General features: G+C 43.5%; 1 protein-coding gene and 1 long non-coding RNA gene across 2 annotated transcripts; both read left to right on the forward strand.

The window, feature by feature from the left end:
* The first annotated feature begins 448 nt into the window (after positions 1 to 448).
* LOC120743208 lies at positions 449 to 22,045 on the forward strand. The gene is made up of 3 exons (XR_005698095.1): positions 449 to 461; positions 15,412 to 15,421; positions 21,947 to 22,045. It is a non-coding gene; the product is annotated as an uncharacterized LOC120743208 (long non-coding RNA).
* A 2,652-nt stretch (positions 22,046 to 24,697) lies between these two features.
* LOC120743217 (GTPase IMAP family member 4-like) lies at positions 24,698 to 25,471 on the forward strand (the record flags this gene model as incomplete). Its single annotated transcript, XM_040046795.1, has 2 exons — positions 24,698 to 24,736; positions 24,841 to 25,471. Coding segments are annotated over exons 1-2 (650 nt in total), but the record flags the coding sequence as incomplete, so codon positions are not given.
* Positions 25,472 to 26,565: the final 1,094 nt, after the last annotated feature.

Raw genomic sequence — 26,565 nt, forward strand, 5'->3', positions numbered from 1 at the left:
CCAAAATGTCCAGCACAAGCACAGGAGCGAATGGCGAAGCAGTTCAGGTGGCTGCCCCGGAGGTTGACAGCAAAACAAAAGAAAGTTCAAAAGTTCAGGTGGCCGACCAGGAGGCCAACGGTCCAGCAGTCCAAAACCCATGAGCTCAGGGGGCCGACCCGGAGGTCGAGAGCACAGCAGGTCAGAGGTCAAAGGTTCAGGTGGCCGACCCGGAGGTCGAGAGCACAGCAGGTCACAGTTCATCAGTTCAGGCGGCCGACCCCGATGGCAACGAAGTCCAGCTGACGGCCCGGAAAGCGGCCGGCGATTCGGAGGGGCAAAACGTGGCTTGGGCGGCGGCAACACAGCCGTTCTGTTCTGTTCGTGTTTCTGCTGCCAGGGCAGCTCGGGCCCAGCGTACCCCTGCACCCATAACAGTTTCTCGGGTGGGGGAGGCTGAGGCCCAGTTGGTCCCTGTTCTGGTTTCCAGGCCGGCTGAGGCTCTGTCCATTTCTGCACCCGTATCAGCTCCTCGGGTGGGAAGGGCAGTTGCCCAGCCGTTGCCGGTGCCTGTCCCGGCTTCCGGGGTGAGGGGGGCTGTGAACCAGTCCACCCCTGCACCCATGCCGGTCCCCAGGGTGAGGTCAGCCAGGATACAGCCCGTCTCCGCACCCGTACCTACTCCTCGGGTGGGAGTGGCTAGTGTCCAGCAGGTGCCTGCACCCGTTCCTGTTTCTACTGAAGGCTCAGGAGAATTCAGTCCGCAACCAACACCACCATCACTACTGCATGCTTTTCAGTCTATAGCTCAGTCGTTAGCTCTGTTAGCAGCCCAGTCTGTAGTACACTTTCCTGTGCTTCCGTTAACTCAGCCCTTAGCCCACTGTGCAGCTCAGCCAGCTCCCCATTGTTCAGCTCAGTCGTTTGTTCCATCACCCACTCAGCCTTCTGTTCAGCCAGTGCTCTCTGCACCTACTGGTCCTGCCGCTCCTTCAGCTGGAGGGCCCGAGGAGCCCATCCAGCCTCATGCCACGTCAGCTGGGGGTTCAGGAGAACCGCACCAGCCTCATGCCTCGTCAGCTGGAGGGCCCGAGGAGCCCGTCCAGCCTCATGCCTCGTCAGCTGGAGGGCCCGAGGAGCCCGTCCAGCCTCATGCCTCGTCAGCTGGAGGGCCCGAGGAGCCCGTCCAGCCTCCTGTCTCCGCTGGAGGGCCCGAGGAGCCCGTCCAGCCTCCTGTCTCCGCTTCTGCCTCTGCTTCGCCTGGTCCAGCTTCTGCTTCTGCCTCGCCTGGTCCGGCTTCGGCCTCTGCTTCTGCCTCGCCTGGTCCGGCTTCTGCCTCTGCTTCTGCCTCGTCTGGTCCGGCTTCTGCCTGTGCTTCGCCTGGTCCGGCTTCGACCTCAGCTTCTGCTTTAATTCCTTTACAACTCCATTCTGGGAAATTAATCATATTATTGTTTTGTAATATGTCAGGGTTATTCCAGATAGGTGTACGTTTGCATGGGATTAATGAAGACTCCGTTATTTTTAGAAACTCCCACCATGCTGTCAGAGAAAAGCTGATGTTGATGCTTTTAAAGCATTCATGTCTTTTGATGTTTGAGCTAATAAATGGTAGGTCTGAAATCTCTAGATCCTTGCATAGTGCCTGTTCAACATCTAGCCAGGGCTCATCTAAGAAGGTATGTTTTAACCATTCTGAGATGAACTGAAGCCTGTTGGCTAAGAAGTATTGGTGACAATTAGGCAGTTCTAATCCTCCTCTATCCTTGGTTCTTCGTAGCGTTTTTAAGTTGATACGCGGGGGTTTATCTTTCCAAAGGAATTTGGAAATATATGAATCCAGAGATCTGAACCAATCTTTTGATGGTTTGTTAGGGATCATCAAAAATAAGTAATTTATTTTTGGCAAGATCATCATTTTTATAGTGGCGACCCTTCCCATGAGTGATATGGGTAAAGATTTCCATCTAGTCAGATCGCCTTCTACTTTCTTTAGAAGTGGGATGTGGTTTAATTTAGTTAAGTCTGAAAGCTTAGGAGAAACATTAATACCTAAATATTTAATATTTCCGGATTGCAGTGGGGCAGAGGAAGAATTATGGAAGGAGCAGTTAATGGGGAGAACTGTAGATTTTGGCCAGTTAATTGAATAATCTGAAACTCTTGAAAACCAGTTTATTAGAGTAATTACCTCAGAGAGGTTGGTTTGTGTGTTTTGCAGAAAAAGCAACACATCATCTGCATAGAGACTGATTTTATGTTCTATGTTCTTACATTTTATGCCCTTAATTGTTGTAGCCTGTCTAATTGCTGCTGCTAGAGGTTCGATAAAAATTGCAAAAAGTGAAGGGGAGAGTGGGCATCCCTGTCTGGTGCCCCTCAGGAGACAGAAGCTGGAGGATGTCTGGTCATTTGTTCTGATACGAGCTGTTGGGGAATTGTATAATATTCTTAGCCAGTTTATGAAAGAGTTTCCAAAACCAAATTTGTGTAAAGTTACGAATAAAAATTTCCAGTTAACTCTGTCAAATGCTTTTTCTGCATCTAGAGATAATATTATGGTGTCGATGTTTTTATCGTATGAGTAGTCTATTAAATTAAGTAATCTACGAGTGTTTGTTGAGGAGTGCCGACCTTTTATGAAACCAGTTTGGTCAGGATGAATTAAGAGGGGGGTTATTTTCTCTAATCTTTTTGAGAGAGCTTTGCAGATTATTTTAAGGTCTACATTTAAAAGAGAAATTGGACGATAGCTTGAGGGAAATAAAGGGTCTTTGCCTGGTTTTAGCAGGAGACTAATGTTGGCAGAATTCATATTTGGTGGTAGTCTGCCATTTTCCTCGATTTCCTGCAACATTCCATGGAATACTGGTGCCAAAATTGTCCAGAATTCTTTGTAGAATTCTGCAGGGAAGCTGTCTGGACCTGGAGCCTTATTATTGGGCATACTTATCAGGGCTTCCTGGAGTTCACTTGGCGTCAGTGGCGAATCCAGTTCCATTGCTTGACTGTCTAGTAATTTTGGAAGAGTTACGTTGTCAAGAAACAGATCAATTTCATTTTTAGATGGGTTTATTTGTGGTGAGTATAAAGTTTCATAGAAATCCCTAAAAATGTTGTTTATTCTTCCAGGGTCATATATTGTGTTCCCCGATAAATCTTTAGCAGCACATATAGTTGTTTTTTCTTTATTTATTTTTAACTGGCTAGCTAGAAATCGACCTGATTTGTTACTGTGTTCAAAATTCTGCAAGCGAAGTCTTTGTATAAGGAATTGTGGTTTTTTATTAATAGTTTCATTTAATTCTAGTTTTGTCTTGCGTATTTTGTTCAATGTTTCCTGATCTTGGTCGCACGCGTAGGCTTCTTCTAGTGATTTGATGGTTTTTTCTAATTCCTGAATATTTTTGTTTTCTTCTTTCTTTTTGTGTGATGAGAAAGAAATTATTTTACCTCTCATCACAGCTTTCCCTGCTTCCCATAGAACAGAAGCAGATATTCCGGGAGTGTCATTAAAGTCTAAATATGAAGTCCATTCCTTTTTAAAATATTTAATAAAGTCTTAAATCACATTTAAATGACATCTATTCTCCAGTAGTTCATGTGTTCTCTTTCACTTTGTGTTACCCCTCACTCCAGTCAACACTTCGTTTTCATGTGGGGCGTAACAGATGTTATTCCGAGCTAGCCCTTCCGAGATGTATCCAGTCTGCAGTCAGAGATCTTATCCTGAGTATTCACAGCAGCCGTAGCCTCTCCAAGATCTTATCCGTGCTGCACTCAATAAGCCCATTTTGAGAAACTCATGCCTCTCCCATCGTTCCAATCCCAGCGGGCAGCCTTGTGGGGGTTTGAACAGCCAGTTCCGCTTTCTTAATTCTTCGATAAGTCAGGGCCAAGCCAGCTCCGATCAGCAAGAACCCTGTTACCATGGTTCCGAATAGGTAGATGTCTTCAGCACATAGATAATAATTAGAATAATTCTTTAGGTCAGAGAGTCCCAAATATGATATTCTAAACCAACTTTGAATCACTAGAAGATCAATGGATAAAAACATTAGATTGTCAAGGCTAGGCAGAGAGGTGTTTTCCTTTTCTGTCTCTTACAGAGAAAGGAGCAGACACCTGATAAGGTCATAGAGATACAAGCATCCTTCGCAGCAGACACCGAGACTGCCAAGACAGCAACTGGGGTCAAGGGTCATGCCATTTGGACTCCTGCTAGTCACCTCGAGAGGATTCTAGAACCACAGCAATAACCACGAAGGGGGTTGGCGGAAATCCAGAAGCACCAGACCAAGGAGGCCTGAATTCCTGACTTGGCTGAGTCAGAAAAAATCTTGGACCTTGAACTATGGGCAGAATAATCCCCAGGTCCGTGGGAAAAAACCTCAGGGTAGTCCACCCCTGAGGTCGAAGGAAGAAGAGGAGAAGAGCGCAGAGATTCACCCGTCCCAGAAGATTAGTTGTTTAACTGTAAAGAAGGTCAAAAACCCCTTAGACAGAGGTTCTAGTCTGAGCACAAAGATGGAAGCAGGAAACAACCAGAATGGGGATTTGGGGAAGCTGAAAAGTAATAGGGGATCTGAGAGAATTAGCTTCCGTAATAGTCTGTGATTTTTATGTTATGACAATTGCCCAAACACAGCGGTCATCCCACATATGGGGGACAGAGAGGGAAAAGAAGCGTGACAACTAAGAGTACTGACATCTAGTGGGTAAAAAGGGGGTGTGTGTGTAATGTTTGGAGGAATGTGCTGCACTTTCATTCCCAGCAATACGGCCCCAGATGGTTCTGTAACTAGAACCCGGGAGGACTCAGAACATCATTAAAAAAAATGCACGAATATCTTAGAATTGATCATCTGTTGGAGGGGTGAATGACGTCTGTCTTTGAGCAATGAAAGGTATTGGGATTAGAGAAATTATTTTACTGCTATTGTCCATATTACCATTGCATTAATAATTAATAGTGATATTGCATTTAGATGTTTAAACCTATTGGCAGACTATTAGCCTTTATTACGGTCGTTCTCTAAAACCTAAAAGAGAATTATGGATTTGATCAACTGGTCTCTGAATGCTATTGACACCCTTTTCTCAACGAGAAGTCTGGGCTCGGGAGAGCCTGAGTGCCCTGGAGGGACTTTCCCTGCCGGATACACGATGGACGGGTGGCAGAACTGGAGGGTCATGTGCCTGGCGGGACTGTCGATCGAGGACGCTGAAGATATCTATCTATTCGGAACCGTGATAACAGGGTTCGTGCTGATCGGAGTTGGCTTGGCCCTGGTTTATCGGAGAAATAAGAGAGCGGAACCGGCTGTTCAACCCCCCCCAAGGCTGCCCGCTGGAATCGAAGCGATGGGACGAGGCGTGACCTCTCACAACGAACGTAATATGGTCAACACCTTGGAGACGCTTGCATCGGCTGTGAAGGCTCAAAGCAACAACATTGAGCGTATGGGGGGATACATCAGAGAGAGGCCTGCTCAAAATGGGACCCTTGAGTGACAGTTGGAAGACATCGCGGAACGGATCACTGCAGCTGTGAGGTCTCAGAATCAAAAGACTGACAACACCATGGAACAGAAGTTTGTTACCATCATGGGGAGGCTCGCGGCTCTCCAACGGGAGATCGAGAGGCCAGTGTCGGAGTGTTAGGGCAGCCTGAAAATTCTCCTGGCTGCTCGCATGGAAATTTACAAAATCAACATCCAGATTGCGGACCCCCATAACGGCGCCAGCTGCAGGCCCAAGGCTGGAGCCGAACAATCACTCCCTGATAACGACTGTGTTACGGCTATTCTTCCCGTCCCATGCAAGGACACCTGGATTGGCTGGAGGACTGTTTACTTAGCCTGATAGGCCGAAGGACACTGTCTCAGCTGAACTATGGACACGCACACACATACACTTACACTGATAGGCACTCACTCATCCCCCCTTCCTTTCCAACGCCTTCGATGCTTGTGCCCTACCGGGGAAGATGGCAGTCAACTGGACCAGCGCAGATATGCTGCAGGACCGGATGCGCTGTCTACACCGGCTCTCTCTTACCCTTTACCCGCCCCTGTTGCTTGTCTTGTGTTTCTATGGTGTATTGATAGTCATGTGCTTTTGTGCTGAGGTGTTTTTTCTGTTATCAAACTGTTCTCCCACTAGGAGCTCAGTCTGAGTGGAGTTTTTTTTCTCCTCCTCTTACCTCATGTTATGTATTTTCATTGTCTTTTCCTATCAGCCTACCTTTCTGACATGTCTGCCCAATGTGATGTTTGTGTAAAGTTGGTCAGAAGGTTTCTTTGTAAGTGCACATGCGCCATTGGCGTGCTGCCTGCTGTAACCCTAATTTCCCTCGGGATTAATAAAGTATTCTGATTCTGATTCTGATTCTGATACAGGTGCAGTTATAACCACTTTAAACTGTTGAGTTGAGTCTATAATCTTAAATGCTTTTGAATGCTTTTTATAGTCTTAAATGTTTATATGTTGGTTTGTATGGGAGAGGTGTGTGAAAGACTAGGTTGCAGGCTGACAGGAAATTACATGCTTTTGCAGAGCGTGCTTTTGCAAAAGTGAAACTAAAAGCAGATTGTAAGTGTAAGTAATTGTGAGGAGCTGTTTGGATGATGCTATTTGAATAACCAGGTTGTTTATTATCATCTTTTATACTTTTATATTCTTTTATTAAGCTTTTAGTAGAGGTTCTTGATTAAAACATTTATTCAACATATTACACATATAGTTTCAGTTGTGTACGTGCTGGCCTTCTGTCTGGTGGAAAGGTTACAGGTTTTAGCTGGTGAGGTGAGAGGTGAAACAAAGTGCAACGGAGGCCATCACATACACACACAGTAGTAAACTCATTTTGTAGGTGAAGAGTTCAGACTTATTTTGCTCTAACTGCATGTTGTGCCTGCGTACGTGACAGTTTGTTTCAGGAAACACACCTGATGTTCATCTTGATGCATTCTCAGTCATCCAGGAAAGTAAATCTCCGAAAGTTGGACCTCCCAGCCCATTGTTCCTTCAGTGGGCTGGTTTCAGTCATTGTGCAAATTTACTGTTTATAAGATTTGGGGAAACCTGCAGTCAGCTGAGACTGAAGAAGTCACTTGGATGAGTGACGAAACGTTTCTCCCACAAAACGCTACGTCCAGATGAACAGAATCAACTTTTGGAGACACCTGATGTTCCAGAGATAAGCGACAGTGAAGGTAAGCTGTGGGGAGACGCCTGGATGGAGACGAAGGCGATGTTCTTTTAAAACTATGTCAAAAGTTCAGAATCAGAATCAGAATCAGAAAGGGGTTTATTGCCAAATGTTGAGCAGGTTTACAACATTAGGAAATTGCTGCGGTGCTTCAGTGCAAACATAGTGTCATAAATAGCGCTTAAATAGACATGAAAAAATAAAAGTAGGGATAAGAATTAAAAGTGCTACGTAGAAAGATATGTGCATGAGATATACATGAGATATATACATGAGAATAAGAATTAAGAGTGCTACGTAGAAAGATATATACATTAGTGCAGGTGGTGATCAGTGCCAAACATGGAATGATGCAGTGAACACAGCGTAGGGTCATGTGATAGTGGCGGGGACAGTCATATGGTTATTGTTCATGTGTCCAACAGCAGAGGGGAAGAAACTGTTCTTATGGCGAGAGGTTCTGGTGCGAATGGACCGGAGCCTCCTGCCTGAGGGGAGCAGGTCAAACAGACTGTGTCCAGGGTGAGAAGGGTCAGCTGAGATCCGAGCTGCACGCCGCAATGTCCTGGAGGTGTACAGGTCCTGAAAAGATGGGAGTCTGCAGCCAATCACCTTCTCAGCAGAGCGCACAACACGCTGCAGTCTCTGTTTGTCCCTGATAGTGGCTCCAGCGTACCACACGGTGATGGAGGAGGTGAGCATGGACTCGATGATTGCAGTGTAGAATTGCATCATCGTCCGTGTTGGCAGGTTGAATTTCTTCAGCTGCCTCAGGAAGTACATCCTCTGCTGGGCTTTCTTGATGACGGAGGTGATGGTGGGCTCCCACTTCAGGTCCTGGGTGATGGTGGTACCCAGGAAGCGGAATGAGTCCACAGAGGTGATGGGGGTGTCAGTCAGGATGATGGGGGGGAGTGGGGCTGTGTGCTTCCTGAAGTCCACAATAATCTCCACTGTCTTCTGGGCATTCAGCACCAGGTTGTTGTGGCTGCACCAGGACACCAGACGTTCAACCTCCCTCCTGTAGGCAGACTCATCCCCGTCCGAGATGAGCCCAATAACGGTGGTGTCATCTGCAAACTTGATTAGCTTGACAGACTGGTGGGTGGAGGTGCAGCAGTTGGTGTACAGGGAGAAGAGCAGAGGAGTGTCAGCCGGTGATCAGCTGTGATCAGCTGATCACGGGGCCGGGGTTAAAAGAGAGACGCCACCCACCTGTTCGCCGCTCAGACATCATTCTCTTCGTGTCAGGAGCTCTGAAACTCTGCCGACGTCAGTCTCCGCCTGATTCAGCAACCGTGAGTGATTATCCCTTTCAATCCTTTTTCTCTTCCCGGCTCCACTCGCTCTCTGTCTGTAACGACAGTTCCGAAGCCACGCTTCGTGCACTGATCATTACTAGAATAACTGCGTGTCTGCTCCAAACCCACCGCTAGCCTTCGCTGCGCTTGGGTCTAGCCAGCACGCCACACGGGCACGCCGAATTACTGTGTGTGATCCGCCCGACCGTGACAGGGGTTGCTGAATCAGGCGGAGACTGACGTCGGCAGAGTTTCGGAGCTCCTGACACGAAGAGAATGATGTCTGAGCGGCGAACAGGTGGGTGGCGTCTCTCTTTTAACCCCGGCCCCGTGATCAGCTGATCACAGCCGATCACCGGCTGACAAGGAGAAAGAACACAGCCCTGAGGGGAGCCGGTGCTGATGGTCCGGGAGTCCGAGACATTCTTTCCCAGCCTCACATGCTGCTTCCTGTCCGTCAGGAAGTCAGTGATCCACCGGCAGATGGGATCAGGCACATTCATCTGGGAAAGCTTGCCTCGGAGATGGTCTGGAAGGATGGTGTTGAAGGCAGAGCTGAAGTCCACAAACAGGATCCTGGCGTAGGTTCCTGGGGAGTCCAGATGCTGCAGGATGAAGTGTAGGGCCATGTTGATGGCGTCGTCTACAGACCTGTTGGCTCTATATGCAAACTGCAGGGGGTCCAGGAGGGGGGCCGTGAGGGTCCTGAGATGGGAGAGAACTAGGCGCTCAAATGACTTCATGACCACAGATGTTAACTGAATGTTTGTGGTTTTGGATTGACGTATGCATGTATTGTGTCTGCTTAATGCATGAAGGGGCGTTGTATTACCCCAACCCTATAAAACCTTTGGTTTGAGTATTGTTTGACAGATCAACACTGATTCTGCACAGTGTTCATCTCCCACGCGTGTGTTCATTAAAAATCATCGTTTGACTTCACCTGGCCGGACCAGTGTTGTTATTTGAATTTCCTCCTATATTCCTCCTTAATATTTGAACCCTAACAAAGGGTTGTATTATGTCCATTAGGGTTTTCTTATCCGTTTTTATAGCTATTTGGGTAATTTGTGGTTGTTGTGTTGTGCCTTCTATCCAAGAATTATTGGTAAAGGTTGGTTAACAGGGCTTTTGGGGATCTGATACCAAGGCAGACAACATGATGATGCTTGATGACTTTCAGTAGTGTTGATTTGCCATAGGGACAGATCAAAAGGGGGATTGTTGAGATGAAATTATTTGAAGTGCCTCAGTTCTATGCTTTATATGAACTAAAACGCCATACTTTGGCTCTCGGAGGAGGCGGACGCACTTTTCTCCTCTCCCTTATCTTTCCTGCTAGTTCTTATGTCCTTGTCTAGTCTCGTGTCTTTTTTGTATTACTTTCCCTGGAACACTCTCTCACAGTCTGTTTCTAAAACCTAAAAGAGAATTATGGATTTGATCAACTGGTCTCTGAATGCTATTGACACCCTTTAACGAGAAGTCTGGGCTCGGGAGAACCCGAGTGCCCTGGAGGGACTTTCCCTGCCGGATACACGATGGACGGGTGGCAGAGGATCGTGGGCCTGGCGGGACTGTCGATCGAGGACGCTGAAGATATCTACCTATTCGGAACCATGATAACAGGGTTCTTGCTGATCGGAGCTGGCTTAGCCCTGGCTTATCGGAGAATTAAGAGAGCGGAACCGGCTGTTCAAACCCCCACAAGGCAGCCCGCTGGGATTGGAACGACAGGTGCGACTTCTCAGAAAGGGCTCACTGAAGGCAGCATGGTTAAGAGCTTGGAGGCGCTTACGACTGCAGTGAATGCTCAGAATAACACCTTTGAGCGTATGTATGTTGGATTACATCAGGAAAGAATCAACTCAGAACAACATCTCTGGGCGGAGCTGGATTACACCTCGGATCAGTTGGCTGCGGTCGTGAGGTCTCAGAATCTGCTATGTGAGCAAAAAGAGTGACAAGACCACAGAATCGACGGCTAATAACATCACGGAGAAGCTCGCAGCTATTAACGGGAGACTGAGAGACCAGTGTCGGAGTGTTAAAAAACAGCTTGAAATTCTCAATTACCATCATAACCCGGCTACCCCTTCGACGCCAGCTCAAGACTGGAGCCGAACAACAACTCCCTGATAACGACTGTGTTGAGTCTGTTCCTTTCCATTCCCTAAAAGGCCACCTGGGTTGGCTGGAAGACTGTTTACTTAGCCTGGCAGGGCGAAGGACACTGTCTCAGCTGAACTATGGACATGCACACACATACATATACTGATACTGATAAGCACTCAGTGACGCATCACCCTCCCTACCCCGGATCCAACGCCACCTCCAACGCTTACCTCCCCCATGATGTGGACATCGGGTCAGCTGGAGGCGCAGTCGAAAGATTGTAGCGGTCCCAGATCAGATGTACACACTGGAACTCTTTCCCATGTTGCTTGTCTGTGTTTATTGTGTTATGGTGTGTTGATACCTGTGCATTCCTGTATTATCCTTTTGTGTTGCACATTTCAATGTTTTTTTTTCCTCGCTACCTAGCTTGACCTGTCTCCCCAATGTGATGTTTGTATTGTATGTACGGTCGGCAAGGTCTGTCATCTCGGTTGTGGGCAAAAGACCTGCAACTGACAAATAAAGGCTATCTCATCATCTCTCATCTCTCATATAACCATATAGTGCAGTATTAAGTGGACACAGCCCTGAAAAATAAAGGCATTAGACTGTGTGCTCTTGGGAAGTAGAATACTGTAGACTCTCACCCACACTTGCCTGGGAAAAAGTAGATAACAGGCAACCATCTTCTAGTGGAAAGTTACTGAAACACTGTTGTTTAGACTAGAATGAGATAGCTGGTAATAAAACTGTTAAGCGCGCATCACCATGTTGAGATCTGCGCCACAGTGTCATGCAGGGCGCATCTCCCCTTTAGAAGTATTGTGTAAGAGAATAAAATGTAAAATGGTCTACTGAGCAGTGTTTTATCTTCCATTGGATGCCTATGAGTAATCAAAAGAACTCGGTGAATTGTTGATATTTAACAACATACATAAAAATTAAATATATGGGGCAAAACAAGGTTAGTTTGAGCCGGATGCACAGTGTTGGGGAGTAACGGAATACATGTACTGGCGTTATGTATTTAAAATACAAAATATGAGTACCTGTATTCCCTTACAGTTACTGTTTAAAAAAGGTGGTATTCAGAATACAGTTACTTTGTTGAAATAAATGGATTACATGGTGGTCTTTTACTGTTTGATATGTTAGGCTATTAAATCACACAACAACAGTACATTCATGTAGTTGTAGAAAGGATGATAATATATTAAGAAATCCAAAGTATTCCGAATATGTTACTTTCACTGAGTAATGTGATGTAATACGTTACAAAATACATGTTGGGGCATGTATTCTGCAATCTGTAGTGGAATACATTTTCAGAGTAACCTTCCCAACACTGCTGATGCACCACTTGATTTTGGGTTAATGGAGAAATGTGTGGGGGTGCGTTCATTTCCAGTAGGTCAGCATGGGGGATCTGTGCTGTGCTCAGTTTGTCTGATGCTGATTCTGGAGAGGAGGAAATGATAGTGCTGTTACAGCCAGGATGGCCAGTGTATTTCAGGAACAGACACATATATAAAACACGAGGGACAGAACTAAAGTTTAACAAAACACAATCCTTTTATTCTGGCTGTTAGAAAAAAGTAGAAAAAACAAACAAACAAACAAAAACATTGGCAAAAACTAAACTATAACCTGAACTGGTGAAGCAAAACTAGATTAGGAAAACTCTTAATATAAATGTAAAACATAAACATGAACATGAACCTGAGAAAACCCAGGACTTGAGGCGACATGAGATGACAGCTTGACACGAGAGACAGAGAGATACAGGGAGTGCAGAATTATTAGGCAAATGAGTATTTTGTCCACGTCATCCTCTTCATGCATGTTGTCTTACTCCAAGCTGTATAGGCTCGAAAGCCTACTACCAATTAAGCATATTAGGTGATGTGCATCTCTGTAATGAGAAGGGGTGTGGTCTAATGACATCAACACCCTATATCAGGTGTGCATAATTATTAGGCAACTTCCTTTCCTTTGGCAAAATGGGTCAAAAGAAGGACTTGCAGGCTCAGAAAAGTCAAAAATAGTGAGATATCTTGCAGAGGGATGCAGCAGTCTCAAAATTGCAAAGCTTCTGAAGCGTGATCATCGAACAATCAAGCGTTTCATTCAAAATAGTCAACAGGGTCGCAAGAAGCGTGTGGAAAAACCAAGGCGCAAAATAACTGCCCATGAACTGAGAAAAGTCAAGCGTGCAGCTGCCAAGATGCCACTTGCCACCAGTTTGGCCATATTTCAGAGCTGCAACATCACTGGAGTGCCCAAAAGCACAAGGTGTGCAATACTCAGAGACATGGCCAAGGTAAGAAAGGCTGAAAGACGACCACCACTGAACAAGACACACAAGCTGAAACGTCAAGACTGGGCCAAGAAATATCTCAAGACTGGTTTTTCTAAGGTTTTATGGACTGATGAAATGAGAGTGAGTCTTGATGGGCCAGATGGATGGGCCCGTGGCTGGATTGGTAAAGGGCAGAGAGCTCCAGTCCGACTCAGACGCCAGCAAGGTGGAGGTGGAGTACTGGTTTGGGCTGGTATCATCAAAGATGAGCTTGTGGGGCCTTTTCGGGTTGAGGATGGAGTCAAGCTCAACTCCCAGTCCTACTGCCAGTTTCTGGAAGACACCTTCTTCAAGCAGTGGTACAGGAAGAAGTCTGCATCCTTCAAGAAAAACATGATTTTCATGCAGGACAATGCTCCATCACACGCGTCCAAGCACTCCACAGCGTGGCTGGCAAGAAAGGGTATAAAAGAAGAAAAACTAATGACATGGCCACCTTGTTCACCTGATCTGAACCCCATTGAGAACCTGTGGTCCATCATCAAATGTGAGATTTACAAGGAGGGAAAACAGTACACCTCTCTGAACAGTGTCTGGGAGGCTGTGGTTGCTGCTGCACGCAATGTTGATGGTGAACAGATCAAAACACTGACAGAATCCATGGATGGCAGGCTTTTGAGTGTCCTTGCAAAGAAAGGTGGCTATATTGGTCGCTGATTTGTTTTTGTTTTGTTTTTAAATGTCAGAAATGTATATTTGTGAATGTGGAGATGTTATATTGGTGTCACTGGTGAAAATAAATAATTGAAATGGGTATATATTTGTTTTTTGTTAAGTTGCCTAATAATTATGCACAGTAATAGTCACCTGCACACACAGATATCCCCCTAAAATAGCTAAAACTAAAAACAAACTAAAAACTACTTCCAAGAACATTCAGCTTTGATATTAATGAGTTTTTTGGGTTCATTGAGAACATGGTTGTTGTTCAATAATAAAATTATTCCTCAAAAATACAACTTGCCTAATAATTCTGCACTCCCTGTAGACTTAAACACAGAGCACAAGAAGAAAGAGAACGAGACATGACAAAACCAAACAAAAAGAAGCTCCAGCGATTCAAACAGGATGTCCAAGACACAATCACAAACACTGGAGTCCTTGAACAGGGTCCCAAAACATAGCTCAGGAGGCCGGCACGGAGGCTGGCAAATCAGGAGTCCAGAACAGTTCATCTCCGGAGGCTGACCATGTGGAAGGCAGTGGCGGCGACATGAAAACAGTTCCGGGGGCCGACCGTGCGGACGGCAACAGTGGCGGTGGGCAAACAGTTCTGGGGGCCGGCCATGATGGTGATGACGCCCAGCCAGTGGCCTGGAAAGTGGCCGGTGATGTTGAAGAGACGACCGTGAAAAAAACAGCCGTGCTAGGCGTGGACGAGATGGTGGCGTGGCAATCGCAGGGCCAGGCGAGGCAGGGCCAGGCGAAGCTGAAGCCGAGGCAGAGGCTGGACCAGGCGAGGGCGAAGCTGAAGCTGCTGGTGGCTGGGCGGGCTCCTCAGGCCCCCCAGTGAAAACAGTCACAGAACCAGTGGGCACCGGGGCCCCTGGCACACACAGGGCTGAACAAGCAGGCACGGAGGCCTCTGACAAACACAAAACCAAACCAGCAGGCACGGGGGCCTCTGGCACACACAGAACAGAACCAGCAGGCGCGCGGGCCTCTGGCAGGGACAGAGCAGACTGCAGCTGCGCAGGGCACTGACCCCGCTTAGGCAGCGAAAGTTGGGTACAGTCCTTATCTGGCTTATTAACCTCCAGGTTTCCAGAGTCTGCTGGGGGCTGAGACCCAGCCTCTGGGGAGGCCCTGGAGTGGGTCACAGTCTCAGAACTGGCCAGCTCTTGAGGAATGTTTACATTATTATTAGGTTTGTCTCTCTGCTTGGAATGAACCAACGAAAAACAGTTTCTTTTGGGTTGAATTGACCTACCTTGTTGTAAAGGAGGAGTAGGTGAAGATGACAGCTGAATAGGTGGCTGAGCTGAGGGCGACTGAAGTAAAGGTGGAGATGATAATGGTGGTGAAGTTGGAGACTGAACTGATGATAAAGCTAATGATTCTTCTGCCAACTGAGCTACTGACTGGGCTGTGGACTGTAACAAAATGTGTAGTAAGTCTGGCTGTGGTAGTGACTGAGCTATGGGTAGTGAGGCTGAATGTGGTGGAGGTGGTGACTGGGCTTCAGGCCGGGCAGCTACCTGGGCTTGCGGCTGGGCAGCTGACTCAAAAAACACAGCCCCAGACTAAACAGTAACAAAGTCTGGCGAAGCAGAAAGAGTCTCTTTTTCACTCACCACAGCCAGCAGTTCTGAAGTCCCACCATCCAGCTGTGGGGTGAGGCGCCTATGACGCGAACGTTGCTTCCTCCTCGGAGATCGCTCCAACGGGCCGGGTAACTCCTTATCCGGCAATTCGGACCGCACATCCTCCGTTGGGCTGAGCAGACGAGCGGTAGGGGGGTGAAGGGGCAGCTCGTTCAGAAAGAAATTCTGAGCAAACGGGTGAAGTGAACTGAACAGCAAGGGGAGACCGGAAACCAGTCGCTGTAATCGATGAGTTATGGCTTGGCAGAATCCCTTCTCCTCATGCTCCAGCCATAAATTAATTAATCTGTCCACAGAATAAATAATATCCTCCCGGAGCTCCTGGGAGGGTGCAAATGCCGCTGGGTCCATGAGTGGTCGGCTTGTACTGTCACGGCTGTCGAGGCAAGCCGTGTGGTGTTGGAGGGAAAAGGACCCAAAATGCAGGCAGTTGACTAATTATGCAAGTGACGTTTATTTACAAGTACTGAAGAGACGGAACAGGCAGTGAAGAATGACAAATGACTGGAAAAACCTAAACTGGGAAAACTAAATGACAAGCCTGAGATCATAAGAAAACGGGATGCGGGGCAGAGAGATGCAGACAGAGGAACAGAACACCATGGAACGCAGACAAGCCGACAACAAGCACCGACCGACACCCACTATATATACACACACAAACAAGGAGACCAGGTAATGACATACAGCTGATTCTAATACACAAGACGACCTGAGGATACAAGCTGAACACAATGACAACAGACACAGACCTTCAGAGTAAAACAGGAAACATATACACGTAATAACACAGACTCAGAGATGCGGACTAAACACAGAGACCTACTACACTAAGGGGATACAAAAGCAGGGAAGACACCAAACAGAGGGAACACAACTAACCCCTAGGAAACCCAAAACAACAGTCATAATACAAAACTATCAAAAGTAAAAGTACATAACCAAAAACACTGGGTCACCGACCCAGGACCATGACAGCATGGAACAAATATAACTGAACATATGGCCAAAGCAATGAATTCTAATAACTAATCCGGCCTTCGTGGTCTACTTGGGCCAGGTCCTTCAAAGACAGAAGCTGTGTCCGAATTCAGGGGAAGGATGCTTAAAATGCCATATTTGGAGGCAATGACGTCACAGCGACGCGATGAGGGCTGTCCGAATTCAAAGAGCACTCAAAATGTGGCGACAACTGTTTCCTACTTTTCCGCGAATTTGCCAGTTAGTCATGTCCGAATTCACGGGAAGGATGCGCTAATGCCATATTTGGATGCAATGACGTCACAGCGACGCAATGAAGGCTGTCCGAATACAAAGAGTACTCAAAATGTGGCAACAAATGCGTCCTACTTTTCCCTGAATTCTAAGGATGGTCCGATGTATCCTTCATGTCCTACTATATCCCAGGATTCATTGCGGGTCATAGAGGAGATTTGTTTCTGATAACGATGGTGGTCGAACCGGGAGAGGAAAACACTTTCAAATGTAAGTATATGAAAATCTTGTTGTACAAAAGTTAAATTGTTATAGCAGTTGTTTTGTTAAGCTTTGGGCATCTGCATAGACATGTTTCTTTTCTTTAAAATAACCGTAAACCAGCTTGTATGGCGCGTCCCGCGGTTTTTCATGTATTGCTGCTTACATACAGCTAATTTTGATTTTTTCGAATTGGTGATATGTTGTGGGGAACAAAGACCAAACTGCTTAATTTATTAAAACGAGGAGAAAAGGATCACCTCTTCACTGGGGTGAAGAATTGGGCCGCTACGGCGTGGATGTACAAGAATAAATCAATTTACACATCATATTCATATGAGTACGGTCCTATTAACCCCCGTGCTGTACAGCAGCGGTCCCCAACCTTTTTTGGGCCACAGACCGGTTTATGTCAGACATGGAGCGGCCTTTAAGGTATCGTGGATAAATACAACAACATAAAATGATCCGACCAAGACAAAAACTGTGGTATTTTGTAAATATAATAATAAATGTGAATGTACTGTGTAATTGTGTAACTTTATTAGCAGCGTCCTCCTGAAAATGCGCCAATATTGAGAGTAACATCCTCCTCTCTGCCGCTTAATGCTCTCTGGTCGCTATGGTAACGTGTAAATATTTCTTTCAAAATAAGACACACAACTACAACACGGGAAAGACCCAGGGAAACCGAGTTGACTATAAAACCCCTGAAAAATATAAATTTCACACCGGAGCCTTAACTCTCGTGGCCCGGTACCAAACGACTAACTGTACAGAACCTGTGATGTCCAGACGGTATTCCTCTGGTGTTCTGCTGTGACAACTTTTGGGTTTAGGGATTAATATAGTTGCCATGGTGTCCTTTCTTCTCTTATTTGTTGTGTGTGATCAGGACAATTCTGGAGAAGATGGGCCTGGAGGGGAAAGTCACCCCCTTGCAGGCCAGAAGACATGAGATAACTTTAAAAAATACAAAGTACGTATGTGTGTTATCAAGAAGATAATTCTTAAGAACACAAGTTAACCCTTTAAAACCGGTCGGAGCGGGCACGCTCTGTTTTGCGTAACTATTTTTAAATCCCGGTAGCACTGCAACCACGTGAGCTAGCGCAATAATTTTTTTTGCAAATGAAACCGGAGGAGTTGTACTTACATCTTGTGCCATCAGCTTGTCCTAGGTCCCGGTTTCCTTCCACATATAGCTTTGCAAAAACTGCATAAAAAGCACTTGCAGCAACAAAAACATAATATTCCAGAAACACGCTTTGCCGATCTGATCAGCTGTTCATAACACTTCCTACGTCCATCAGCATGAACTATCGCATGTCCACCATGACCTGCCCAAAACCGGAAGTGACGTCATTTTCGCGGAAATGTAGTTTTTTACCATTAAGGCCTCATGAGCTTATGCTGGTGTTTTTAAAAGTTATGTTTGACTTTATGACTTTCTGTGTCGTTTCTGGGATGCTTAGGACTCATATTGCACTGCTAGAAATAGTTTATTTTGATGCATATGCTGCTTTTTTGCAAATTTGCACTATAATATTTATTTTCGTTTTTCCTGCAGTGTATAGAAATTGGTGTATTTCAAAAATAAAACTATGAAGACACTCAAAATAAATTTCCTGTGGTGGGAAACTATTTTGTGCAACTTTTTTGTATTTATAGTTTTGAGGGATAAGCCTCTTAAATTTCTCTAACTAGAAATATATGTTAAAAAACAAAAACGATTTTCAATTTTTTTGTAGTTTATTGCACTTTTTTGCAATTTATGTAATTACTATGCACTTAATGCATGCATATTATTAAAATTTAGGCTGTCGTGGTTGTATTGATGTATAGCAACTTGAAATGCTCCCAAAAATGGCACTACAACATGTAAAAATATAATATAAGCTCTGGCGGACTTGGTTCTATGGTAGGTCTTAAAGGGTTAATAAATGTGCAATTACTAAGAGTTGTTGTGGTGTTGTTATTTTCTTGCTGTCATTTTTGATTTCCTCTGCCTTTAGGATTGCAAATATCCAGGCTCAGGAGAGGGGGTCAGTGGAAAGCCCACTGCTGCTACTTGGCCCTGGTTTGCCCTCATGGATGAGGTGATAGGACAGATGCCTTCCATTAAGCCTCCTGTCCTAATGTCCTCTCTCCCTGAGGACACTCCAGGGCCAAGCACAGCAGTGGGTGACCTAAACGACAGCGATGACGAAGCGGCTCAGCCACCCACGACACGGAGAAAGAGGAAAAGAGACAGGGATGATGAGCTGCTAGACTTCATCAGAGAGGACAGCAAAGAGAGGCTGAGGAGAGGAGAGCAGGGAGAGTATGGACAGACTGTTTTCACTTCTAGAAAGAGTAGTTCCAAAATGAGTTATCTTTTGAGAAATTTATTTATTTGAATATATTTGTTACATTGTTATATGTGTTGCATTAGGTTAAAGGTTTTATGTTGTTAATAAATTGATTCAAACAAACAGTAATTGTCACTGAACTCAATTTGATTTACAGGCATTTGTAACATGTATGAACATAACTCTAACTTTGAACAATATTACTTGGATATTTATTTGATAGCAATAAAGTAAATAACAATAACAATTAAACAATAATATTTCAAATACACAGTATGTAAAGATGAAAAAACAACATTTACAGTTGCTCACACAGGATTAACCTGAGTGACCTGTTCCTGGACCGTTTCTTGAACAACTGTAATAGATTACAGGAAGTCTCTGGGAGTGTTGCTGAATCTGCCTGAGCAAGATCAGACATGGATGGGGTGCTGCAACGGAGACCTGCGGTTTGTCTTTTCTGGTTGGCGAGTGGAGAATCACACAGGGTGGTCTGCAAAGAGAGCTTTAGGGTGCTTCCTCCCACTGTCCACTGCATCGTCCATCCACAGGGTTTGCAGGGCTGGCTCACTCGTGGCTGCCACACCACTAAGATCTTTTCAGAAATATGCAAGCAGGAGATGGTGGATGCTATATTATTAGTATAATACTTGTAACTCTGTAGCAGACAACAGTTTGATAAAGTGCTATGTAAAAAAACAAACAAACAAAAGATTAGATTCTATACATTTCAAAGATATTTAGTTTATATATTTTATATGATACAGTACATGTGTAAGAATGACCGATGTTGTGCCAAAAAATGATCGTCTGCCAAAAACTGATTTCCGGTTTTTGCCCTAAACTGATTGCTCATATTTAGCCTGCTATAAATAACTTGTTATTCTATAATACGTGAAACATATGTCAAATGTATCCCTCATTAATGATATCAAGTCACCTGGCACCAGCAACATTCCTGTAACAAGGTAGAAGCTGCAATCAGTTTTTGGCAGTGACTTTTATATATCCTTTATTTATCCAGTTCACAAACAATCTGGTTGACATTAGACATTTATTTTTAAGAGTAATCTGGTCAAGAGGACAGCAGACAGTGCAACAAATATATCAATTGTACCTACATTATAACCATTTGGATTCTAGCCAATCATTTTACCTTTCCAAAGATAGTAGGTGGGCCCAGGTACGTACGTTCTTTTAGAGCAGAGCTACAGATTAAAAATGCCCAAGGTGAAGCGGTCAAAAGTCTGGCTGTACTTCACAGCAAAAGATGCAAACTCAGCAGCCTGCAACAAGTGCTTTAAGGTGATACTGTGCAAAGGAGGTAACACCTCGAATCTGATGAAACACCTGGCGATGCATAGCGTTTTTTTTTTAAAGCCGAGAAATGCACCGTATTTGATAGCTTGCTGCAAGACCTCACACTGAGCAGCACATCTACTGTCGGTGTGGTGCCTGTTATCGGACCCAGAGTTAGCAACATTTCCCAAGAACCCGAAGAGGTTCTCAATTTACGTTGAGTACACTAACCACGTTAAATTAATGCAAGTAAGGTAAACTAGCAAACACCGTCGTAGTTACATGCAGCTGTCTTCTTGTTTGATGGCAGATACTCCCTTCACCCTGGCCAAAAAGGCTAAAATGACCAAAGAAAAAGTGGAAAACAGCTAAACATGAGAGGCTTTTGGACAAAGTTTGTGTTTTTTCCATTGTTTAAGCACTGCTTCCAGCCAAGAGTGATACCACATATGCCCTATAGCTGCTGAAAAGGCTAACATTGTTATCTTTTTACAAAAAAGCAGCTGAACATGAGAGGTTTTTGGACAAAGTTTGTGTTTTCCATTCTTTAAGCACCAGTTCAAGCACCGTTTAAGAACCGGCGGTTTTGCACCCGGTATCGGATAAAACCTAAACGATACCCATCCCTATAAGCCACCGCCTCTGTTCAAAGATGGCCGTTCACAGTGGACATAGATGCTTCTTTCACTCCTCTTTCAAACCATCTGTCTTCTCTGTCCAAAATGTGAACATTGGCATCCTCGAAAGAATGACCTTTGATCTTTAGATGCAGATGGACATCTAAAGGTGACACCGGGGAGCCCATCTCACATCCATGTTTTTGTCTGTAAAAACCCTCATTGTATTTGAAATATGTGGTGGTATGGCAGAGGTCTAACAGTTTGCAAATCTGATCAGGGGTTCTGTCTACCAAGGAGCTGTCTTCTTGTAGGCGTTGTCTGACAGTCTCCACTGCCTATGTTGTAGGTATGCAAGTGAAGAGAGAGACTACATCAAAGGACACTATAGAACTATAGAACTGAAAACACTTCTACCCTCCTCCACAAAACAGAGAAGCCACCTCCACGGGACAAGACTCAACTGTCCATCTGCATCTAAAGGACAAAGGTCATTCTTCAAGGTCATGCCAATGTTCACATTTTTGACAGAGAAGACAGATGGTTTGAAAGTGGAGTGAAAGAATCCATCTAAATCCACTGTGAACGGCCATCTTTGAACAGAGGTGGTGGCTTACGACACCAACTGTCTTACATCTATAATCCAGTTCTGAGATCCCTTCCCAGATGCCTTAACGCCCACTCGCATTATGGGCCTGTTGATCTCAGGAAATCACATGATAGGGGGTTAGGTTTCACAATGAGCTCACCCGAAATCTTGGCTGATTGTGACCTACACCCATCTTCACACCTTGGCTCGTGTGACTAGGTAGAGGATCAGTAGAGGGTCCATTGTCCCTCTTGTCCCTCAAATAGAAAGTGAAATAAAGATAAGATAAGATAAGATAAGATAAGATAACCTTAAATTAGTCCCGACACACAGCCCTGAGATCTCATATACTGTGGTTGATCAGTGAGGTAGTCCAATATCTATGTTGTGAGGTGATGGGCCACTCCTGAGTTCTCCAGGTGTCATATTATGATTTAATCATGAATGTCACCTGGAGAACTCAGATGAAGAGGAGAGGATGGTGTGAGTGAAGATGACCATAAAGTGTGAATTGTTTCTTTTTTTTCATCTGATGGTAGGGAAGGACGCACATTGTGAATGCTTTGAGTACGCAATGGTGTTTAGAAAAGAAATCTCCATGTTTTTGAATGTTTCTGTTATCACAAAGGGTGTTGTGGCAGATTTCTTTCTGATGCATTTATTATATATTTTAATCATATTACATTAGTAATAGTAATATCGCTTTCTTATTTTAGTATAGCAAGATCACTCCTGTCACCAGTTTTATGCATGCATGTAGAATGTTATCACAAGTGGGCTCCAAGCTTTATTGCACCTTTACAGTGGACTTATTAGCATTCAGGTAGCTGCTCTTCTCTGTGTTGGTACAGGGCATTGAAGATGATAACAGTGGGTGAATTATATTCTTCAACTCAGTTACAGCACTTTCAGAAAGACATCTACTGTAATGAAGTCTACTCTCCACTGCTTTGTAATCAATTATTGTAAATTTAAATGTTATTAGAAAATGATCAGACAAAAGAGGGGTTTCAGAGAATACTGTCAGAACAAGATCTAGAGTGTGATTAAAGTGGTGGGTGGGTTCTTTAACATTTTAAAAGAAGCCAATTGTGTCCAAAAAATGATCAAATTCCCTCTGGAGGCTGACATTTTTAGTATCTACATGAATGTTAAAATTATAATAATTATTTTATCTGTCTGACAAGTAACAACAAATAAACAAATTAGTTTTTGAGTTTCCCAGCTAGGGTGGACAAGGTTAAGCATCAGGTTTTCAAAAAAATGAAAACTTAATCTGGGTCTTTGGTTGATTAATAAGCTGGAGTGGAAAATTGCTCCTTCTCATCCCGTGCTTCAAGTATTCTGACAATTAGTATGACTTTGGGGTGTTGATTCATTTAAACTAACATAATCATCCTGCTGTAACCAGGTTTCTCTAAGGCAGAGTAAATCAATTTGTTGATCAATTATTAATTCATGCACTAACAGGGACTTAGAAGAGACAGACCTCGAAGTGGGAAGAAAAATAATTAGACACATAAATGGGTTTATGTGGCCAACCAATTCATGGCTTAGTTCCTGTCATTCCCTATTGTTTCCACTTTGTTATAATACCACTACCAACTGCTGACAGTGGAATATTAAGGAACGTGGAAATTTTACGACTGGACTTGTTGGTGATGGCATCCTATCCTGGAACCACGCTGAGAGCGACCTATTCTTTCACAATTGTTTGTAGAAGCAGTCTGCATGCCTATGTTATTGATTTAATACATCTAAAGAGGATAAAGAAGAGATTGGAACACCTGAATCCAACAATTTGGATGGTTGAGTAAACACATTCGGCAATATAATGTACCTCCAGTTCACTGCTTTTGTCTACCCTTCATTGTTGTACTGTCCAATAATGGTGAAGAAAATGCCCAAAAAAAGAATCTTAAAAAAATCTAATTATTAGAATGTAGCAACTTAACCTTCCTTAATAGAGAATTGGATTGTTTTGCCATTAATTAGATTGACAGAAACTCTGTGTAAAGATTCCCTAATTTCTAAGATCTAAGATCAGATTTCACTGATAAGCAATTGGTTTCCTACAGGTTTTACTTACTGTTAATAGTCAAAGTTCAGCAATAGTTTCACCTGAAACTTAAAAAATGTAGGAGAGTTTCCAAGTCTTTTATAAATGTAAGGTTTTATCAGTAAAGGCAGACATGTTATAAGAAATACAACTAAATTGTACCAGTAAGAATTAAATTGTTATGAATGATCTGGATAGGATGAGCTGGGAAATGACAAAAGATGAAGTGGATCTTGCCCTGATCTTGTCTGAATCCATGATCTGCGTTGTATCCGTCCCACCAGACATGGTTTCCTGATTCATTACAGAGCCTATCATTCCTGTGGGCAGATTCAATTCTTGGTTGACCCACCGAGACCAATTTTGATCATTTAAGTGGAAAATATGATTAATATTTTCATACGTATGAAATTGTCAGACACATGTTGTGTGTCTGAGCTTACAGCATTTAAGATATATAAATAAATGTATACGTCCTGCTGCATTGACATCTGAATAGAGTACCTTCTTGGTGCCTCCTGGGTGAGGTATTCTGGGCTTTTCCTGGGCACTTCCAACACAGGTGGCCCTTGATGCTATTTATACTTATTTATGTTTCAGAACTACAACTTTACTTCTACTACTACTACTACTACTACTACAATGTATTCAGTTGTTTTAATGTAGTCTTTGTTTTGATATTAATGCAAGGAGTTACACAAACGTATTATTAATTATTATTATACTTTATACACTTGCAGGTATGAATGAAGTAACTTTTAAATTTCTTCTTCGGAAAATGCAACTTGACAAGGGCAACTGAAGCATAGTTGTCTGTGAAAAACAGTTTAAAAAATATATATTTTAAGTAACTACAAATCTTTCTTTTCCTTACCATTTCCTTACTTAGGCTGTGCTGCTCTGTCGATATCTCATAAAACTGTTATGCAACTACTGGAGGTGTGTCAGCTATGGAGCTATAAATATTGAGTTCAACAGAAGCTTTTACATTCATCGCTCTCACCTCCACAGAGACAATACTTCAAATAAAATATGGCTTTATTTCCACAAGGTAAGCTCTACCTGTGTATAGTTAATATCCCAAACTGAGATTCTGAGATGTTGAGCTATTGATTTCTGACATGATAAATAGTTTTGGTGCAATCTGTGTTGCAGAGGCTGACTTGAGGATTGTGCTGATTGGAAAAACTGGTGTGGGAAAAAGTGCTGTTGGAAACACCATCCTGGGAGAAAAATATTTCTTTTCTTCTCCCAGTTCAGAGTCAGTGACTACATCTTGTGAACAACATGTGAAGAAGTTTGGTAACAGAGAAGTTAGTGTGGTAGACACACCAGGCATTCTGGACACGGGAAAACCTCCAGAAATGATCAAAAAAGAAATTGTGAGATGTGTTGAAATCTCCTGTCCAGGTCCTCACGTGTTTTTTCTGGTCATACAAGTCGGCCGATTCACCAAAGAAGAAAAAAACTCTGTGGAAGCCCTGCAGGAGCTGTTTGGTCCACAGGCTAATCATTACATGATTGTGTTGTTCACCCGTGGTGGCGATCTTGGAGACATGACAATAGAAGAGTATGTACGTAAAGGCAGTAAAGAGCTTAAAGACATTATCCTAAGATGTGGAAATAGGTTCCACGTCTTTGAAAACACAAACAGGGACAGAAAGCAAGTGGATGAGCTAATCAGCAAGATTGATCGCATGGTGGCTGAGAACAGGCGCATGTTCTACACAGATGAGATGTTTCAAGAGGTGGAGGCTGCACGGAAAATGGGATTGCGTGTCTTTCAGTACAGGTTCCTTGCTCCATTGCACCAGCGCATTTTACATTTTCATTCCATTCTTGCAAGAGATTAAATCAATGTGATAAACTGTCTAAACACAAGCAGCAAAATGGAAACAAGACAGCCTGTGTACCCATATGTGAACATATGAAATATACAATAAAAATCTCTGACACACACTTTGTATAGATAATTGTGTAGCATTAATTTGCTTTTTATTTATCAGAATAAATATTTTAAAAAAATTATTTTTTTAGTGTGTCCTTGGATGCTAATAGGGGTATATTAAAGTTTAATCATAACCATAATGCAAGTTTTGGATGTGATACTAATTATTAGATAAAAGTACTTCTTGTATCTATTCTAAATGTAGCAGTTCTAAATCATTGCAGGTTATATGCCTGAACCCAACAATATTATGTATTCCAAATATATGTATTTCAATCAATTTTTTCATAACAATGTTCATAACACTGTTGCTTTAAAAAATGTAACTGTTCTTTTCTTCCAAAAAATAAAAGTCAAATTAAATAAACATCTATACCTAAAAGTCTAATTTGTTTGTTTTTGTTATTATTATAAAAGTAGATTCTGCACGGCTCAAAGGTATGTTTTCTCTTTTAAAAAGGGGTGTTATTTTCCATTGTTTGTGCATTTCAAGTATTAAGTTACTCATGTTTAATTAAAACAACCCTGAGCTATTATAAATCTCATAAACGTACATGTAATGCTAATGTTTTTTACCCAAACTCATAGAATGAATGTTATTCTATTGATAAGTGTAATGCTGTGAATATAAGAAGTTACTCTTTGGATTGCTGACCAAAGTACAAAATTGTTTTTCTGTCTGACCTTATGCAACACAAGATCCAATAAGGAATGGTAGGGATGGGACACTCGATACTGATGTTTCAAAACGGTGTTTCTGAAGTGCAGATTTTTTAAAAAAAAAACTGCTCCGAAGTGTGGTTAGAAACACCAAGGACGCATGTTCATAAATAAATTCTAAGTTTTAGTGCACTTAGTTTTGACAGGTGGTGTACCTGCTGCCATTAGCCACTTGGAGGCACCAGAATTCCAATTTTTATGCACCAAAGTCC

Source organism: Simochromis diagramma, unplaced genomic scaffold (assembly GCF_900408965.1).
Source record: "Simochromis diagramma unplaced genomic scaffold, fSimDia1.1 OVJJ01000707.1, whole genome shotgun sequence".
Classification (NCBI taxonomy): Eukaryota; Metazoa; Chordata; class Actinopteri; order Cichliformes; family Cichlidae; genus Simochromis; species Simochromis diagramma.